The 21488-nt window shown below is 40.7% G+C and overlaps 1 protein-coding gene across 2 annotated transcripts; it reads left to right on the forward strand.

Annotated features, from left to right (window-relative positions):
- Nucleotides 1-1238: 1238 nt before the first annotated feature.
- Nucleotides 1239-20880, forward strand: ttll4 (tubulin tyrosine ligase-like family, member 4). 2 transcript variants are annotated; one of them, XM_076157007.1, is made up of 21 exons: nt 1239-1300; nt 1501-1595; nt 2883-3019; nt 7286-7436; nt 8203-8276; nt 8714-8780; nt 8988-9097; nt 9607-9717; nt 10208-10284; nt 10547-10741; nt 11472-11554; nt 11932-12060; nt 13392-13514; nt 14208-14306; nt 15439-15573; nt 15737-15859; nt 16067-16154; nt 16760-16973; nt 17066-17133; nt 17238-17296; nt 18222-20880. In XM_076157007.1, the coding sequence occupies exons 3-21, from the start codon at nt 2905-2907 to the stop codon at nt 18343-18345; spliced, it is 2145 nt and encodes a 714-aa protein (XP_076013122.1). In that variant the 5' UTR covers nt 1239-1300; nt 1501-1595; nt 2883-2904; the 3' UTR covers nt 18346-20880. The 2 variants fall into 2 exon arrangements, with proteins under 2 accessions (XP_076013122.1, XP_076013123.1); XM_076157008.1 differs by having other exon boundaries at nt 1245-1595; nt 16763-16973.
- The last annotated feature ends 608 nt before the right edge of the window (nt 20881-21488 follow it).

Raw genomic sequence — 21488 nt, forward strand, 5'->3', positions numbered from 1 at the left:
CTGTTGCTGCAACTGCAACTGCCTGCTGGGAGATTCATCCTATAACACAGTTAATTTGATATATTGTTCTCAAATTGAATAACATTTTTCTCTACCAAATATAACATTAGGCCCCAGTCTAAATAGAATTTGAAGTTATTGTATAAGCTATATTATCTACTGCTATTTCACTAAATATGGAGTTGTGCAATACATACAGATATTTGTAGAAAAAATAAATCAATGTTCTATGTAACAAAATGATATGCTCCATTCACCGTTTGAATTTGTAAATAAAAAATTACCCAATATGAAATCTGGGTTGTAAAGAGCATTTATGCATATTTTTGAAGCACAGGAAACAGTACGGCACAATAAACACATTTGAATCGTCACAACTGTATCACATCTGTATATCAAATACTTTGTAACAGAAACATGCTTTGACATAAATTATACGAGGCCCCTATGTTGTACACACAACTTTAAATGCATTAAATGCTACTGTGAGAAGATGAATAAAAGTCCTATCCTATCCTATCCATATATTAAAATGCTCATCAAGGCATATGGTTTGTAGTGCAAAAGTAACTAAGAGCAATCTCTCATCTTTTACAACATGGTGGATTTCGTGAAAAACTGGCATCTCACAATTGACTTTAAGACAAATTAACCTAAACCTGAGTGATATATATTTCCCTGGGGTTTGGCCCATCTAACATTTAAAACCTTAGTGTCTATTGGTACCTGAAATTTCTCAGCTACCTCGCAGCCACAGTCCCATCACATTTAAAGATAACATTTTACCTGGACCCCTCATCACTCTGTTGGGGTCATGTGTCTGCCAACTGTATGCTGTTTGACTATTTTGCCAATGATTTGATTACACTTGTGAAGGTTTTTAATTGTTTTTTTTGAATAAATTATGCTTTGTTTCGTAACGCATGCACCCACTTTGCAAAACTGGTCAAATTTTAAGTATGCATGAAGGTTAATGCACCATAAACTGATGCTTTGCTGGTCTCTTCATCGGGAACAAAAAGCTTGAATAACCTGGTGTGATGTTCTGCGATCAAGTGAAAAAAAAAAATGTAAAAAACAATAGTAATTCTCTTTGATAAAGTTGCAGTAAATAGTTGTGGCCTAAAGTGCAGACCTCCTTGAGCCTGTGTGCTCCCTCGGCTCGCCGCAGTGTGGAGTCAGCGAGTCAGCACATTGGGACACGGCCGTGTTTGGTTGTGTGTCGTCATACGACTGCGCCGGTCTCGCCGGATGGAGGAACACTCATGTTGGAATGCCGGTTAGGCGGGGTGCGAATCGCGTGCGTGTGTTTGTTTGTGTGTCAGTCCGTCGTTGTGAGAAACTGGCGCGCGCGTGTGTCAGTAGGCTGGCAAGCTAAGCTAATTTGTAAACAGCTAAAAGCATGGTTCAACATCGGTAACGCTTAGCTATCAACTTTTTACCGTTTTAGGACGCCACCCACCAATCACTCGTCATTTAAAGTTTGTAATTCTTCCGCAGCTAAGGGTTGGTAAAGGGAAAAATACTGGATATACAGGAGCGCTGTCACACGAGGTCCAGTTAGCTCATCCGCTTGGTGTCAGAGATCGCCGAAGGTAAGTGATATTTAACTTCAACATTGTGGCATGACTTATGATGATATTTATGTAGATATTCCAAGCTGGGGGACGTTTCTACACATTTCAATACTATTTTGAAACGTTTCGAAACATTTCTAAATCTTTCCATCAACGTTTCTCTTTCCAAAATCGGAACCCTCTGGATACATTACATCGATTTGCTGTTGTGTGTGCTGATTTCTTCTTGCTCTATCAATTCCTCTACCCTCCATAATCTATCTATCACTATTGATATGATAAACAACACAATTAATAACATTGATTAATACATTGGCATATTCAGTGTATACATGTTTGATTCTGATGCTATTAGGCTTTTATGTCTAAATGCTTTGGAGCCGTAAAATTACTCATTATATTTCTCCCTGGGATGGCTTTATTCATTGTCATTCATTATTCATTATTCTGATTTAAATAATACATCACATTCAATATATTGTCTTGTTGGGAGAATAAGAATTGTTCAGTTATGCCAGCCAAAAGTATCACCGCTGTCCCATCTGCACCTTTACATGAACATGAAGCCCTTGGATGATTGGTGCACAGTTCCATTATGGAGCTCTGACTAATGAACCCTTTTGGGACACAGTTTACGGAGACTCATAATGCTTTAGGAAGCTTAATTTCACCATCTTTACAAAATGCTTAACAATCTCAAATTGTGTTGGTGTGTTACAAAACCCTTTAAACTTCTGTTGTGTTCTTTATGTGTGTGATCAGACAGGTGTGCTACGATTCGATACGAGTTTGTGGCTTAGCGAGTTTCCTTTCGATTTAAATCCCTTTTTTGTTTTTTTTAATCCCGAGATGAGTGTTCTGACCTTTGAATGGCAGCTGACTTTAAATGGAGGTACATTGCCAGGGCTATAATCACATATCAACAACATAGTATAGTCCCATGTGGTCTGTAGATAGTGCATGTGTAATTTGTCGACAGCCAACGCCACAAAATCCCAGTTTTTGCTGGTGTTAACTGTTACAGATCACTTATCTATATCAGTAAAAGTTGACACAAACACGTAATTGTTAATGTAAGAGCTAAGATGAAGTAGAGTTAGTAACGTATACATATGACATCATTGTAACTTGTTAGTGTGGAGGACATAGCTGTGGTCACATTGTTAGTTTGGATGACATCACCTTTGACGTCACGAATTGGATGTAGCCGGAGCTGTTAGTTGGAGTCAGACACTGTGGGAATCACTTTTTGACTGTCGTAGAATTTTTTTGTAATTTTTTTGTTTTCTTATTAAACATTTGAAGGGAAGTTACCTAGTCTCGTCGGATGCGTGACAAACACTTCGTGCCAGGCTTTACCCCGAGAAGTGGTACATATACGGTGAAGAAGAAACAAGACGGGAGATTTTCGCGACACAACATGGTTAACGAAATACTCAGTGGTAAGTCTTCCATTCAAGTACATAATAAAAAAAATAAAAAATAAAGGTTCTCTGTATCTCCTGACAGACATTAATTAGTCTTGCTTATTTTTAGACTACAACACTAATGTGCACTCCAAATTAAGTCTACCACATTGGTTTTACTGACTTCTCAAGAGTTAATCGATAATCGCTTATCTTTAACACTCCTGTTCCCCTTTATAGCCTTTGAAAGACATTCACAATATTCACTCTCTCCACTTTTAAAACCTGTCTTAAAACACACTTTTTCAAACTGCCTTATTGGGTCTGATCCTTACTCCTTTGGTTACACTGCACTGACAATGTTATGCCCACTAGTCTATTTTCTTGTCTGATTTCATGATTAGATTAGATTCAACTGTACTTGCTCATTGACAATAAAGTTGAATCTGATCTAATCTAATGATGCTTTGATTCATTGCTGTACATTGTTTGTACTGTGTCTTGTAAGGTGTTCCTGATTGCTTTGAAAGGCGTTTATAAATTAAATGCATTATTATTCTTATATTTCTATAATCATAACGTGCCAGCTTTTGTTGTTTTCTGTGTATCGTTGTTCATCCTTTTGTGACTGTGTTCATCATGGTTACACCTAAATCCTTAACTTTTGGTCCTAAAAGTTTGAACCTATTCACTCCCCTGAACGATAGAGGCTGTGTTCACCTCTTGTTTATCTGCAATAATCGTCACAAGTAGTGGGAGAATAAGTAGCAAGGTTTTTCCTGGCTGAGAAATTGTTAAAAGTTTAATTTTCCAGTTTTTCCAGTTGTCTAAATACTTGGTTGTAGCCGATTCATTGTCAGACCTCACACCTCCACTTCACTTCCCTCCCATCCATCTCTTAGAAAATGCTGACATCAGTCATTCGATTCGACTCTGGCTGCCACACAACAGGGGCGGATTAGCGTGCCAGACTGCTATTGTGTATATTTTCAATTGTGTTTGTGCCTGTTTTGTGTTACTTTTAGTTTAATGTAACACACAAGCAGAAAAGACAAAATCTTTTACAATCACAGCTGCTGGGCTGGGGGTATGGCGACATGCGTACTGGTATTGGCCGTACAATGAGCAGAGATTTTAGATAAGGTCTGGATTAGCCACTGTGTCTGCACCTGACTGGCGCCTGTACATGAGCAGAAGGGGGAAATCATGCATTTTCAGGCATCTCTGATAATCAATTAAGGTGGTTGTATTTTTTTTAGTTTCTATAGTTGTTGCACTCAGTGTTTGGGATAGCCAACCATATTAATTAATTAATCAGTATGGTAATGTATTTTCCATATTCAAAGGGAGCAGAGTCATAAACACACGGTATGTAGGAGCAGGTGCATGGCCTCTTTAGCAAAAATGACCCTTGACCAAAGAAAATAGTTTAAGTGTTACCAGAAGTGACTTTGAATACTTCTGTTACTGACAGGTGGCAAAAGTTGATCTTAACTCACCTACAGGTCATGAATCCTTAGAATACCGCGTCTCTCACTCCTCATTTCCCCGCCAAATTCAAAGCCAGCAAGAAGACCTCTGCAGTCGTGTCTCCCGGACACAAGGATCTCAGCCACTGGAGGTATGTCTGCCACTCCTATGCATTGTGATATGGGTGGTGCCTGGCACAAGAGATCTTTACTGCTGCTTTGCCTGAATCATAGATAGAGTTGAAATGGGTATATTTACTAAATAGCACGATGGTAGAGTCAAGCTGTGTGTGAGTACAGGTGTAGATTTTAAAGATGAGAAATCATGGTTGTTTGACTTTAAAGATCGGAAACAGTTTTGCTCTGTTGCATGCTCAGACCCTGAAGTTTCCCCGAGGCACTTTATGTGTCACAATCGGTCAGTGCTACAGGTCCAGAAATATATTGTATTAAAGCGGATTGTTTTAACAGATCGTCAGATAGGTTTATTTTCTCAGTGTTTATGAAGATGAGGAGAGTGTGATTGTGGCCATAGGCTACAAAGAATGGAGATTAAATCCCTATCCTCTTACTCTTACGTTATGTACTACTTGGTTAAGTACATAACTCTTGGTTTAAAAACATTGCCTTGCGACTCGAGGTCTCAGCAAAGTGTCAAGTCAAATTGAGAGCCTGTTGTTTCCATCCCCTATCTACCCCCTTGTCTCTGATCTCGACTCTGCCACCGTTGCCCTTGATCAATGACCAGGTAGACTCCCTGGTGTGGCCGCATCTTGTAAAAAACTTTAAGACAATAGTGCTCCATCTGTTGAGCGCAGCTATTCATCTACAGCAGAAGGAGCTGTCAGTCCGACCACCACGACCAGAAAGACTACGACTGTCTGGAGGAGGACATGCCCGTGGGATTTTAAGAGTACCACTTTGGTGCTATCATGAGAAAGCTCTGGAACGCCCACTTCATGATAGCTGTACGGCACTTCCTGACCGCAAACGGCTTTCGATATATCGATGATGCCGCGGGGTTGCGGAGGCTGTTTTGAGTGATCTGTTATCGGATGAAATGATTGCAGATAAATTACGATAGAGATTACGAGAGATACGCGATATAATGGTGGCTAGTGATCATATTATAGCCGAACGTCTGGTTGTGTGTGGGTATCGGTGGCAAGGGTGAGAGGAATGAGAATGGGAAGTATTTGTAATAGTGTGATATAACCTAAGCAGGTTAGGAAAAGTTGGAAAGCCTGTTTATTTTCCTTTTAAATGGTGCCACATTTGTGAAGAACATGCATTTGTGGGATGAGCAGCAGAGCTGAGTGTGTGGGTTGCGCCCATGAAAATCTTCTCTGCCAATGCCAAACAGCGTCCTTTTGCTGTTGCTATTGACTCTTTGTTTTGAGCTTCTGGGACCCCCAGTTGCTGACAATCAGATGCCTGATTGCACACAGCCAATCTCCTACGGCACTTGGATCGTAGGGTCAACGTGTGGAGAAGAGGCGGAGAGCGCTTTGCTGATTGCTGCACTGATAATGTAACATCTTTTGGTGGAGGCAGTGTGATTGTGTGATAGTGTGATGCAGTGTGATGGTGTGGCACGGCACGGCATCTCCCTCACTGGAAAAACCAGGCTTGTCGTCATTGGAGGTGAACACTTGTTGGATCAGCTTGGGCGTGATGTCCTTGCGACAAATGCTGGAAGAAGAATGGGATGCCAGCCCACCACAGCAGTGTGTGACCAGGCTGGTGACCAGCATGTGGAGGTGGTGCCAGGCTGTGTATGGTTCTTCCACACGCTCCTCACAACTGTGGCACCATTTCAAAGGGGAATAAACAGGCTTTCCAACAGAGATTTATTGCCAAGAAGCATTGTTACAACAAAGAAGTAATCTACCAAACACAAATTTCCCTACTTGTACATCAATTTTCTTTTTCATTGGCATCTTACCAAAGAAATGTCCAATTTAATTTGTGATGTCCATATTCAATATTGTATGTATATAAAATAAAAAGACGGCGTAAAAATTACACATCAGTCATTTGTTTCATCTCGATCATGGAAAGAACTTTGCAAAAAGATTTATTATGATCTTGTCCATCCGGGTGGTCTCGGGACTGTAAATACGCCCCTTCGTGCAGTTAGTGTGTGTGTGTGTGTGTGTGGGTGTAGATTATTTTGAGCTGAAAGGATCAGAAATTCTGATGTCATGCTGGGAGACATCCAACATTAACTCGTATCGTGGGATAATTGGGTGTTTAGTCAACTATTGAAAAGACACCATTGACCCACCTCATTTATCAATAAGGCCAGGCTAAACAGTTTTAACTTACATTTAACTATTTGACTGCAGATTGTGTCCTCAGTATGTACTAGCTGACACACAGCAGTTCCAAATAGTGCAAATTATCTCGACATGCTGTCTTTGGTTAACAACAGCCTTACTTTTACTGCACCTGACCTAAGATAACTGAAATTTGCAAAACTTGCAGCAACACACTGATTGACAAAGGTTTCAGTTATTGGCATAAAGTTACGTTACATTACTTTTTCTTTGTCATCATCAATGTGCCAAACTGCAAAGTCTAATAACGTCATAAAGTTGTCTTTTTTATTGTCTTAATTAACATGAACATTAACTACTATACTGCCTCTTTTTTTATAACTTCCGAGGGTTATCAATTATACTGTCCTAATCATTTTCATTTCTCTGTTCTTATAACTTTGTAGTGGCTGGCTAGCAATATTGGGTCACTGCAGAAAATATCAATAATATCTACATAGCAGAAACAGGCAGCATGAGCCGTGTCTAATGTATTCCTGTGTTTTTGCTCTTAGAAATGGCATGCAGCCCTGCAGGAGCCTTACTGGGCTCTGTGACCAGTCAGATCTCTGCCATACACCTGACCCAGGAAGGACAGGAAACCTCCTCATCTTCCTCTGCCTCGCCCTTAGAGGAGTTTTTGGTTGTAGATCGTCAGCATGCTGGGTGAGCTGTGATAACTCTTTAACGCTGATATTTCAAACCTGATTTGACTTAAAATGTGACGTAAAAATGTGGAAACTCTTATTTTTGCTCTATTCATTTATTTTATTTTATCAGGGTAAGCTGGTTTAGAGCACATTCTATTTTACAACAATAACCTGGCCCTTATTCACCTTACTGCTGCCTTCACATCATCGGTTCTTACCTCTCAGGCCAACCTTACATCATGATGCTTATGATGCACACCGAATAAAATCTATAACAATGCACTTCCTGGTAAGATTTGAAAATCTAAAGCCTTGTGGTAATGGAGAGCTTCATTTATTGTCCCACTATGTGAGACGGGTTAATAAAATCAATGTCAGACTCGCTTGCTTGTTAATTTTGGTGTGTGAGAGCCCAGAATCACACAGTGTTGCAATCTTAAGTCTGAGCTGCTCCACATGCAGTCAGCTATTTGATTGGTCTATCAAAAGAAAGCACATTTACTTTATTACATTAAAACAGACTACCGCAATGGTGTGTCTCAATGTAGATTTCCACGGCTGCTGTGGGTGTGTCATACTCACGTGTATGCTAGGAACATTTAATTATCAGTGTGAAACTGAGCGGTTACCACTTGTGAGCCTCAAACCATTCATTTTTTTTGTTATACATCACTTAATGTTTTAAACCAGATAAGCATGTAAAATGTGAGCACATACACATTGTCTGTCTCTTTGATTTACTTTATTTAATAACGTGTTTGTGTGTGTGTGTCTTTTGTCAGTCAGCACTGTGATATGCAAGTGGATGGAGAAGAGGAGCTGCTTGATGACCTCGAGACTTTATGCAGTGATGATGGTAAAATAAAACCACATGCACATTCATTCATTTTTTTCTGATGATATACACTCGTTCTATATGTGATGCCTGTGCCATAATCATTGCATAGGTGGTTCTTGCTCTTTATTGTAGCATGAATTCAGTGCAGTGATAGGCTGTAATGATTTACAGCGGTCACAGCTGAGCCGCCCTCCACATATTAAGCTGAGCCAGCACTCCTCATTCCTGATGGCAGCAAGCAGACTCTTGTACTCGGGTGTCGGAACTTAATTTCAAAGGGCAAGATAGAGATTAATGATACACATCCTACATTGTCTGAATAATATATTCTCAATGGCCCTTAATCAATAATTGATTTATCTTGAACATCCTCAGCACACACTTACACTTACAATGTATTGTTTTTGTTTTTGTAATAGCATTTTTGATTTGGGTTGTCTTGTTTTTTTCCCCAGATGACTCCTCCTCTATCAATGACACAATGGCCTCTGCATCCGTCACATCTCTCACTCTCCATTCAGGGTGAGACATGGGATATCTCTGAGAACTACTTGGTTTCTTTCCCTTGTTGTTTTGAGAAAGGGACACAATACAAAGCAAAACCGTAACTTTATTCGAGTGGTGCTTAACGTAAACTATAAAGTGTCTGTGTGTGTGTCTCTCTCTCTCTCTCTCTCTCTCGTCTCTCTCTCTCTCTCGTCTCTCTCTCTCTCTCTCTCTCTCTCTCAGTATTGAGGAGTCAGTGGGGGAGGAAGACCTACAGGAAAGACCAGCATTGGTTCCCAGTTTGTTCCCCCTCATACCCCCGACACTTTACTTTGGTACTGCTGAAGAGAAAGGTCAGGACACGAGCTTCTGCAGTGCAGAAATGATTCCCCTTCCACCTCTCTCCTGCCATCATTGTTTATGTTGTGTGGAACTTTAAAAATGATTGTTATTTAATGTTATAATACAGGGACATCTTGAAACAAGACCTAGTCAATACATGGAACTTATATTTTTTCATCTATATTCATTTTCATATTTTCATTTACTATATTATTAAATAGTGACCTTTGCAACCATTATTATATTTGAACACGCAAGCATGATATCTGTCACTCTACATGTGTGCAGCTTTGTTAATAGTGCTGCATAAGTGTATTTAATCCACATTCTGGAAAGACTGATTATTCTTTTGAATTGAATTTCTGTCTGGTTTCGGGATTTTTTCATTGTTGTGTTCTTGTTGGTGTTTCAAGTGCAATGTTTAATATTGTTGTCATGCCTTTAGTGTGCAGTTGCTGTAATGCCCGTGCTGTGCAGTTGTTTCATATCTATTTGTTATTTGTGTATGCTTGCTCTGCAGTGAACCTGCTGCCTGCAGAACAGATGAAGCTGCTAAAATGGAAGATGAGCACCATCACTCCCAAAATCGTCAAAGCTACGCTTGCCAGGTCAAACTTTAAGGTCACACAGAGTAAGTCACCTATTTCCGACCCAACGAGGTCACGCGAAGGTTCATGCCGAACCTGGCGGGTTTTGGACATTTTCTCAAAGATATAATGTACATTTGGCTTGGGTTAGGTTGAGCGGCGATCTAGTAATAGCAAACCGATAACAAGACCCTATTGATGATGTAGTTGCGTTGTTGATGGGTCGTGTTGTTGTTAGCCTTTGTTTAAAGAATGGCTGCAAGTAGATGGGCAGCAGTCTTAGTTGAAGTTTTGTGTAAAGTCTCTACTCTGCTCTACATCGGGCAGGACAGACCACAAATATTTCCGGTACATTGTGAGCTTGGGCGTTGAATTCCAGGCCAGGTTCTGACAAAAATGTCAGCCCCAGTTCAAGCCTGTGTGTTTATGAATGGTAACTCAGGGTTTCATTGTTGGTTTATGTTTCTGAGTTCATTTCAAAGTGTAACAGCAGGTTCAAAGTAAACATAATTGTACCTTTTCTATGTACTGTAGCTGGTGATGACTGGCTGGGCTTCTGGGGACACTGCATGAAAACTTGTGGCTTTAAGACCGTCAGAAAGTACCAGAAGGTGAGATTATAAGACTTGCGTTATGAAATGTGTCATCGTTTCATCTAGAATAGTTTTCTTGGGGAAATTTGACATTTTGACATTATTTGTTTTTTATTCACAGATGGACTCCATTACATTTGTTTTTAATTGTTTAAATTTTACTCAGTTCTGTTTGATAATTTAATTCAAAACTAAAAGAATGTAAAGGTGAATATGTTTACAGCATTTAGGACACTCTTATCATTTTCCTTGATATGAACGTATAAACTATTTTCCCCAGGTGAACCATTACCCTGGAATTTTCCAGATTGGTAGGAAGGACAGACTATGTAGGAACTTGTCTCGAATGCGGGCTCGATGCGGCAGACAAGAGTTCAACTTTTTCCCACGGTCCTTCATCCTACCTCAAGACATCAAGCAGCTCCGCAAGGCCTGGGAGGACAGCAGCCCCAGGCAGAAATGGATCATCAAGCCTGTAAGTGTTCTAATTGTATTAGTATGACATCACTGAGTACCCATCATATGAAAACCCCCAATTCCAAAAAGTTTGAAACTGTGTGTAAAAAATCAAATTAACCACAACACAATAATTTGAAGATTCTCTTTTACTTCTTCGAAAAAGGACGGGCCAATGCAAGGCTGGTAATTTTAAGGAATGCCCAATGCTCAGGTAAACGGGTTAATAGGTAAGAGGGGACACAATCAGGATTGACTATAGAAATTTGCATCCATGAAAGGCTTGGTGGTTTACAAGCAGGGATGGTTTGAGGTTCACCAATTTGCATAAAACTATGTGACCAAATATGCCAACTCTTTCAAAACTAAATTTCTCAGTGCATCAGGTCACTGCAATAAAAACCGGCATTCTTCTGTGATAGATGTCACCGCATGGGATTGGGAATACTTTGGAATTGGAATTGTTATCAGTAAACACAGTGTATTGCTGCATCTACAAATGCAAGTTACAAATGTACTACATCCAGAAACGCTGCTGATTTCTCTGGGCTCCAGCACATCTGAGATGGACTAATGTACAGTGGAAACATGTATTGTGGTCTGACGCGTCAACCTTTCAGGCCATCTTGTTCTCGGGACCAAATAGGAAAAAAAGAAAGCATTCCGATTGTTAAAAATTCTAAGGTCGACCAAGAATGGGAAAATATTCCACTTTCTAAACTGTTCTTCATTTTCTGTTTCTCCAATAGCCTGCCTCAGCCAGAGGAGAAGGTATCCAGGTCGTCTACAAATGGAGCCAGGTACCCCGGAAAAGAGCACTGCTAGTCCAGGAGTAAGTATTTTGTTGAAGGCTCTGATGCAAATGAAAGACCCTCAGTCAAGAAATAAAAGTGTACATAATGCAGATAGGTAATATGTTTCCATCCCATTGCTGTTCCTAACAAAGCACTGAGAGGATGCAGACATATTCTTGGAATTTACTTTTTGCTTCCGTGTAATAGAGCACTACCTTGACCTCATGCAGTCATTTTGTTGTGAAATGTTGTGATGATTTTGCATTTAATTCTGCAATCGCAAATAACTGGGGTGACTAGGGAATGATCAGAACAGAATTTCCTAGGTTTTCTGATGTGTATTGAGTGTTAAGAGTTTTAAGACTGGTCCTGCTGCTACATTAAAAAAAACTTTCATTGTGTTTTTCTTTTGTAGGTACCTTCAGAAGCCCTACCTCATCAACGGTAGCAAGTTTGACCTGCGGATCTACGTCTATGTGACATCTTATGACCCGCTCCGAATTTACATATTTACTGATGGATTGGTTCGATTTGCCAGCTGCAAGTTAGTTTATCCACATTACCAACATATGCCACCTTAATAGCATCTCTCATTAATAAGTAATCTCAATCCAGGGATACTTAATCTTAATGATGACATCTGATAATCCGACGTGCATTTACATGTGCTACTGCTATCTAGATGTAGCCTGTCGCGGGGTTCTACCTCTAACCTCCACAAAACACCAGGCGTAGTCGGAAGATAGCGTTGTGGTTCTTTTATTTCCGGCCTCCAAGGTGCAAATGATACAAAAGAAAAATGCACAGGACTGCCAAACAAAAATTACCTTACAAAACAGGTTTCACACTCTAAGGAAAAGAAAAAAAGGAGTTCCTCAATAACTCCAACAGGTTTCCAATGTTTCCCAAAAACTAAACTTGACTCATTATAAAGCACGTCACTGTTACCTTCGGTGTAACCCAACCACGACTGCCCGCTCCCAGGCTGAGGCAGTCTCCTTTTATTTCCATAGCCCCTCCCACTAGGCTTTAAACAATTTCTTAAATCAATTAACCCAATTTCTACTCACAAAAACAGCAGTCACAGTTACCTTAACCTCAAATATAATTTACACAAATTATCCCTACTATCTCTCATTCTACAGAAATGAAAAGCAGGTCATTTGTAACTCAAAGAATGGATTCTGCAAACAAAAACAAATAATTCCCTTTCACGTCACCGTGCAAGGGCGTGAAACCATTCCATTTAAACAAAGCAAATGTGACGCCTCTGGTTGGCCAACCCACTCCGGCTGGGACATCGCGGAGCGAGCGCGCAGCGCATCTCAAGCCGCATGGTGCGTAAATGTAGGTTGCGATCACCAGTGTGCCGCTTTGGTTGCTGTGAAATTGTAACGGGGTTATTCAAACTGAGGGAGAACGGATAGGAGGGAGGGCGAAAGTGCGTGTGTGCATGTGTGCGTGTGTGCGCTGACCAGAGTCATTGTCGGGGCCGCGCTGGCACAGTGCCGCTCCGTCACATAGCCGGCTCGTAACTTTGCCCTGTTGAGTTTGACTGTAAGGTTTAGGAGAAAACACAGTTAGGATGGAACACAAACAATGTTGTCATGGGGCATAGTTTTAAAAAACAAATGTACCCTTTAAATGAGGCTGTATAGAACTAATCTAATTCAACTAATGAGACAGGGAAAGTTAACAGCTGATTCATGTGCTTGTGCCCTTCTTAAATAAGACCAATGTTGATTTGAAAAAGTATTGGTGTCGTCGCAAATATACTCACATTTTAAAAAAAGGGGAGCATGTGAATGTACAGAGACATACTGATGCAGACAGATTAAGGTCCCAAGATCTTAAGTGTGCGTTTCTCCCCTCTAGGTATTCGTCTTCCGTGAAGACGCTCCATAATAGGTTCATCCACCTGACTAACTTCAGCGTGAACAAGCACAATTGTGGATACAAGGCTAACGGCGACAGTCAGGGCTGCCAGGAACACAAGTGGTAAGTGGTCTGCTGCACTCATAACTTTGCAAAATCTCCATCTCTCTGTGCCTCTGAAATGTTGGCTTCAAAGAAAAATACAAAAGTAAAGGTAAAATATTCTTGGTAAGGAGATCTTTGATTCATAAAGTAGGCAACATTATTACAACATTATTGAAATTCTGGATCAGGGATGTCAACAACGACACTGTATACCTATTCTTGAACACTACACGTTATGCCTCTGCACATCTGTACCTACATTATACACACAGTTGTGACGAGCCAAATCACTTAAAACACACTGAATTAACTCAAGGTGTGGGTACAGCAAAGAGAAACAGAGACTACACAGTGTTCTGAGGCACAGAATGAGGGAGGATGGAAAGATTTACAGAGCAAATATTTTCTTGAAAAAGAAAGAATGCAAACGCCTCCAGGGCACTGCCGAGGTGCACGTGAGCAAGGCACCAAACCCCCAACTGCTCCATAGGCCATAGCCATTACGTATAATGGCTGCCCTGCACCCCCTCTGTAATGCATGTGTTTGTGTGTGTGATATGAGTATGGGGGCAAGATAAATTTCAATTGGAAGTCGCTTTGTATAAAAGCATCTGCTAAATGACTATAATGTAATGTAATGAGAATAGTGGTTTGCTCTGCCTACCAGGAAATAATGTGTGTGTGTTTGTGTGTGTGTGTGTATTTTTCCAGGGCTTTGAAAGCTTTGTGGCGGTATCTTGGCTCCAAAGGAATCAACACCTCTCTACTATGGGAAAAGATTAAAGACATCGTCATCAAAACCATCATTGCGTGAGTTTCTGCCTCCTTCCCTCATGTTTGTTTGTTTATTCATTCATTTGGCCATTCCAGGTAAGTATCCAGGTAATGGGGCATCATAATGAGGAAAGAAAGCTACCTTGATATGGTTTTGCCTTGTTTAGGGTTGTATGATGAACCTAATGAATGCACCCAAAAGGATACTTTCATTATCCTAAGCCCTATTATCGCCCTTCTAACCGTTCAGAACGCTTGTGAAGCTCCTAGTCAAAATGAATGAGGCAAAAAGGGCAAGATAGGAGGCTCTAAAAACTCCAAACGCTCAAGATATAAAATGGAACACTTAAATGTTAATCAATAGACTGTTGGTAGATTGTGAAAATAAATCTTAGATGAACGTGTCTGCTTTTTATATTTTAGCACAGTTTTGCTATGTGTAGTCTTGCTACTGTATATTCAGTAGAACCAGGAAGTAACTCTTACTTAAGTACATTGTGGCGCTGTTGGATCTCATGTGTGGTGGTGTCTCGCACAAACCTTGGCAGGAAGATTACAGTGCTTAAATTGTAGCAACTGCAAATTGTGAATCCCATTCATTTTGACAGGGGGCCTGTGGGAAACTGTTTACACAGAACACTGAAAATAATTGTACCAGTAAAGTAACACAGCTCTCCTATGTTCCTGATTCCACCTTGTTTCAGCTATCAGGTTGGAAAATAGTGGGGCTGATATGTATGTAACACTTGTTCCAAGGAATAGTCCTAAGCTTTGGCCATATTTACACCTTGCGTTCACATCCATCTCTGTTATCAGTCACATGATAAATGCTCGCAGAACTCATTTATAATAGGGTTGCTATCTGATCTGCCTGACCAGATATACAGATATGGTCTGGCTTGCATTGTGATCTCTGTGCCGCGGTTTGCAAACAGACAGACACACATTGATCAGGATCTGGATCACGGTGGTCAGGTTGAAAGGACTGCAGCATCTGGTTTTCATCTAGTAAAAAGTAAAGCTTACGTTATGCACAGTTATGGTATGTGCAGGGGGAAGGGGCTGTAAATAGTTTGTGTATAGTAACTTTTAATATTTTACTATAAGGGCTTTTGAATTTGTTGTAATCTAACAAGAAAAGTCTCTGTTTCTTTCTCAATCTGATCAGGTCAGAGCCGTATGTTAACAGCCTGCTGAAGATGAATGTCAGTTCAAACTACAGCTGCCACGAGCTGCTTGGTTTCGACATCATCCTGGATGAGAAGCTCAAACCTTGGCTCCTAGAGGTCAATGTATCACCAAGGTAACACACGCACACGCATACACACACACACACACACACACACACACACACACACACACACACACACACACACACACACACACACACACACACACACATACAGACAGACGCACAGACACATACTGTTTCTTTAAACAGAATGTGTTGTCTCTTTTTCTTAAAGCCTTAATTCCAGCACAGGTCTGGATGTGTCGGTTAAAGGTCAGATGGTCAGAGACCTCCTGAACCTGGCTGGTTTTCTTCTGCCTCAAAAGGAAGACATGGCTGCCCCCAGCTCTGCCCACAGGTGAGAAGGCTTTGCTCCCCATAGGATCCTGTGTTGTGTGGAGCAGTAACTTTTATTGCAACTTGGATGTCTGGCATTAGCCGTTGCACCGAAGAGTTAAACCTCACAATCATGTTCTTGTTTCCAAATATGAGAACTCAAATGCCATGAAATATACTCATTCATACGTGTTGTTCTCTGTTTGTGTTTATGCATTTATCTGTGCAGAGGGAACAAGGAGAAGTCCAAACCAGATGTTTCAGCCAATGAGAAAGACAAACAGGTGTTCTACCTCACACAACGGTCCACTGACCAGGTACACGAAATGATGATGTCAATTTCTTTGATTATTTGCAGGATTATTGATGGAATATCCTAAGTAATTTTACTGTCATGATTTTGATTGAACACCAGATATTTTCTCAAAAACTACAAAAAACTTATCTTAATGGACAACCTGCATATATTGGGCCTCACTAATCAGCCGTGCACATGAAGGAATATCATTTTATCTTGCGTGTAACTATAGATACATTTGTGGGATTGTTGGCAGATGACAGTTATAAGACACTTTGGAGATTGTTTTTTTATACAGAGAGGGGGGAAAGGGGAGAGAGATAGAGAGAAGGAAAGAAGGTTGTATTATTATTAGACATAGTAGATGCAATCATAACAAATAGGCAACATGATATACAGTATGTGTGAGTGAGTTTAGTGAATTAACTCTGTGCGATGTCACTGAATATGAAGGTAATGACTCAGTAGGTCAAAGTGAGAGAAAATAACCATATACTACTATTTGTTTGTTTGTTTGTTTGTTTAATGCATGTTGCTGTATTTCTCATGGTGCTGATGGTGGTCATGGGAACCAAATCTAGTGTCATGTAGACAAACAAACCTCCTTCCTCCCTTCTGCCTCAGCAGGATATCCTTCCAACGGTGCTGGATGTTTTGACTCCAGGGGACATTCGTGTGCTAGCACAGAGTGAGGATGAGATGAATCGGCGAGGACAGTTTGAACGGATTTTCCCATCACCGGTGTCTTCGCGCTACCTCCGCTTCTTCGAGTGTCGCAGATACTTCAACATCCTGCTGGACCAGTGGGAACAGAAGTATTGGGCTAACAGAACCAAAGGTGAGTGTGTGTGAGAGTGTGTGAGATCCTGACCTGAGCTGGGGCCTCATTTATGTACAATCCAGGCTAAAACATGTGTATGATGTGTGCAGGAATCAGCCTACTGACTGCTCTGTGCCAGAGTGGAGCCCACCAGGGAACCGGTGATCTTTCCCCTATGGTGAGGAACAATTACAAAATGATGGATTATTGGATCAATGATCGGTCACTTGTTAATGTTTTATTCAGAAAATGACAATGAGCTTTCTGCCTATTTTCGTCCAGTGGAACAAGAACAGGATGATGTCCACGGTTCAACCCCATACACACAGACAAGAGCACAGGTATTCTCTCTCTCTGAGACAATTCTATCCGTCTATCCATTACTAATATAATGCCTGTTCTCTCTCTTTCTTTGGGGAATATCTTGGTTAAAGAAAGCATGACAATGAGCATGCAGTTATGAGACATTTTTGGACGTTTTTTATATACAGAGGGGTAAAAAAGCAAAAAGAAAGAAACATTAACAAGAACAAGGATATGGTTCACATGCAAACTAGGTGCACAAGGAGACAAAGTAAAGATGACAGCACAGCCAATCACCTGGACAGATAATTTGTACTGGTAATGAATAATAATGTTTTTGCTGATGAATAACTGTTCTTTACCAAGGTGTAACTAAATCGTCAGTTATGTTACATTGATCCATGTGTGTAACACATTCCTTCATGGGGATTTTTGGTTTAACTACAGAGGGAGAGAAAAGAAATGTCTCCCTTACTCGCACACACTCACATGTACACATACACACAGAGAGAGGGGCGACATAGGGAGATGCAGGTGCACATGGGCAGGGATGGGGATCAAATCTCAGGGTGTGGGCCCATAGGATGGAGCCTCCATATCATTATGTGCACAACATAATGAAATAATGTAATTTTCTTTTAAGTTTACAGTTTATCTACATGAAGAGCTAAAGGCTATGTGCCTCTTATATACACAACAATAAGGAGAAAGAGCTGTTAGCAAAGAAACTGTAGTGTGATTGCATCACTCTGAAAACTGTGGAAGTCTGGAACTGTAGGAAGAGTAGAACAAGTAAGTAAGGTTAGTAAAAGAGCTGGAATGTGTTAAATCAAATGAAAAATCTTAAAGTCTGAAGAACGTTAAGGTCCTGTGACTATTTTAAATGGCGATTTACATAATAGTGAGAAGAGAAGAGGTAATTAATTCCTTACCACATGTGTCTACATCTTCCACTGTATTCAGACAGGTGAACTGCCCCTGTGATGAAGACAGCGACTCACACTGGGAGGTCACATTAGATCCCAGCCCGAATGCTTCTCCAGGTCTTGGATCCAGTTCAAGCAGCATATCCTGTGCCAGCCCGTAAGCCAGCCTCCTCCTCCTCCAGATGAAGCCTGACCATACAGCTCAGGATGTGAGGCCTCAAGAACATTTTTCTGGACCCCAAACCCTCTCAGAACATGAGGCCCACACACCCACGACCTCAATTATGTTTGAGCCCCGTCGGCAGCACAACGTCCTGCATTAAAGCCAGAGGAAAACATCACAGTCCTGCTTCTGCATTTCTCCCACTATGGACCAAAAATTGATCATTCGGTTTCTATTGAGGTCATGTGTCAAGTGTTACTCACTGTACTCTCACTTGTCTGCACTGCCATCAAGGCAACAATGTAGAGACACACATATTGTATACACACACCACAGTATTATCAGGATTCTGTTTGCTAAAATTTGTTGCTGATGAAAATCATCACATGAAACTTGATATGGTGCAGTTTGACAGATTTTGACCCGGATGTTACAAGTTGAGGAATGTTGCAAATTGGAAGCTGTAGTAGTGTTTACGTACTATCACATAATCTCGGTGTGTTATTCGGTGAGTACACCAGCAATTTATGCACATTTCAATGTGGTTGTGGTGTTTCCACGATTCCACGATTGCCTGCATGGGAGTGTAACATGGAAACATGCCGGGTTAGTGTAAAGGTGCCATACACCAGGTTCCTCTGTCAAGGGCTTTTCCCACTTAATCAGACATCTCATTTTCTGTTGGCTGGAAAACATACTGGGGGTAATTCATTTCAAATACATCAATAAGTCTTAAGACAACCTGGCAAAGAATGGCTGCTACCAAAGGGCTACACTACTGTAACTAACTTGATTGAAAATGAGAAGCAGGTGTGGAGGCAGCAACACATCTAGAAGCTGAATGGCCAAGACTGTCAGGTGGATGGAGGGGCGGGAAACCTGGAGGGGCAGCTGATAGGTCAGCGGTTTCTCTGCTTAGAACCACCTGGGGAAGACAGACAGATGTGTATTAGGCACACCATTGTAAAATTTCTGACATGTTCGTGTAAGGGCTGTAGCGGGTAAAAACCACTTGTGGAATCTGTGTGTGCAAGTAACAAAGGTTGGAAGAGGGGCAGCTCTAGTAGCTTACAGGAGCCATCAAATCATAACCTCCCATTTGAATTAACTGAATCACTAACTGTGTGGGCTTAGACATTAGATATATTGATCACTAACAGGTGTGAACCGAATACAGCTCCAGATCCAAATTTCATTCTGCTGAACCATCAGACTTTAAGCCTTAACTTTTGTATGACAGTGTGTATTATGAGTAGTTTAGCCAACATGTAAATGAGGAAATACTCTATACGGCCTCTTTCAGGGAAATTACTGAATGAGGACACTAACAGGCCTTTCAATGAGGGAACATGAGGATGCTGCTTAGCTTTAACAACATCATGAATCTGCCGATCTGTGTTATGAATTTCCCCCAAAGCCTCCCCCCTCAACGCTTACTTCTCAAAGACAGACTAGAGTGTGTGTGCGTGTGTGTGAGGGCATGTGAGTGTATCTTTTTTTTTTTTTTTTTTTACCAACTTAAGAGTGCCATTACCTCACGGACTCGGGTCAAGTACGCTGTCTAGTACAGTGTCCAGAATTTTGGCCTTTCGAAAGTGTCGAAATGAATAGAACTTTTAATAGGGCAGATTTGCTGTGAAAAGATGAGCAGTGATGTTTTTTGCCTTTCATAGTGGAGATACTTGAAATATCTTGCCTCAGGTTTGGTTTGTGTTTTGAATTCCTGCACAGACTTTGCTGCAGAAGTCCCTCAACAGCAGAATGTAAAGATGAAATCCCTACTTTTGTTTATATGATTGTCTCGCTGCGCCCTCCCAGGCACAACGAAGATGAATGTTTATGTCTGTTTGCTGCCTCACATAGATCCAGCTATTCAGTATCTGGTGCAGTGCACTTTGTCAAAGCTGGTCTGTATTTCAGAAATACAAACAAGTACAGCTGTTTGTGTCAATTTCACTATGTGAAACTGCCCAAAAGATCCTACGCCAGTTTGTACCCTACTGGTAATGCACAACAAGGGGCACCATCGGGCCAGAACATTTCAGAAAGCTCGTCTTGACTTTGCCATTCATTTTCAGTAGTTTCTCTTGCTTTGTTACTCTATCCTCAGGAAAAAGCGGCTTAGACTTGAGAACGTGTCTGAATTGGAAAAAAAATGGTGAGAAAAAGCTCAAAGTTGAAGTTGAGAGGGTTTTAGTAAAATTCGTCCTGATAGCCATGGGCAAAAAATTGTCAGAGCTCAAGTAGATCTTCATTCAGGCTTTTCCAAAACAATGTTTACACTTTGCTTGAGACAAAAACAGAAGATCAGATCAGCAGGCCGGCTGCCATCCGGTTTGCTCCATTAAGTCATACATAGGTTATTCAGTTGACAGCAATGTTTTTGAAGTTTTGTCACACGAAACAGCAAAAGTTTTAATTGCAGGAGGTTGTGTATTTTTTACTAACACATTTGTAAAGAGTACATGTTAAAAGGTTGTACAATTACTCAGGTTTAACATTTTACAATAAAACTTGAGTACAGTTTTCGTGACCAGAGATGTGTTTTTTTTTAACACTTACTGAAAATACTACTTGTTTGTGCAAAAAGATATCTGAAACAGACAAATCAACACTCACCAAGATAATTTCATTGAGCGTGTACTTTTGCTGATATTGGGTTCACTGAGTATCAGACCTCTTTCACAGGTGTCTGACAGAGCACCCACACCAATGCTCTTCTTGGTTTGGTACCTTGCCCAAGGGCACGTGTTCAGTGTGGTAATGAGGTGACATAGGCAAAGCAACACGACTGATCAGAGTAACAGTAGATCACATGAATGGTTTCACATTGACGGTGAGGGGACTCCCCTAAAGCAAAGTTTAACCCCAATTTTATCCCAGTGTTGCCTACCTAAATTGATTTTAGAATCAGTCCCATTTTCAGCCTGATCAGATTTGACATGCAGTAGAGAGATAAATGCACATGTAAAGGAAAATATATTAAAAATAATGCCCGTCTGTTCTGTTAAGTGCTGCATGCAGGGATCAGTGCATGCAAAATAATTTTAAACAAACCACACATAGGCATAGATATATATACACATAAATATACACATAGGATAAAACAGACTAAATAAGTGCCAGTCTGGGGGTTAGAAG

Source organism: Genypterus blacodes, unplaced genomic scaffold (assembly GCF_046128005.1).
Source record: "Genypterus blacodes isolate CSIRO-AG114 ecotype Tasmania unplaced genomic scaffold, CSIRO-AGI_Gbla_v1 ptg000008l_1, whole genome shotgun sequence".
Taxonomy (NCBI): Eukaryota; Metazoa; Chordata; class Actinopteri; order Ophidiiformes; family Ophidiidae; genus Genypterus; species Genypterus blacodes.

Bases quoted from the DNA above. Each gene is read 5' to 3' on its own strand.
- ttll4 (XM_076157007.1), top strand. From the start codon at position 2,905: ATGCGTGACAAACACTTCGTGCCAGGCTTTACCCCGAGAAGTGGTACA. The intron at 15,860-16,066 runs GTGAGAAGGCTT...TTATCTGTGCAG, and splicing joins GCCCCCAGCTCTGCCCACAG to AGGGAACAAGGAGAAGTCCA. The intron at 16,974-17,065 runs GTGAGTGTGTGT...TGATGTGTGCAG, and splicing joins TTGGGCTAACAGAACCAAAG to GAATCAGCCTACTGACTGCT.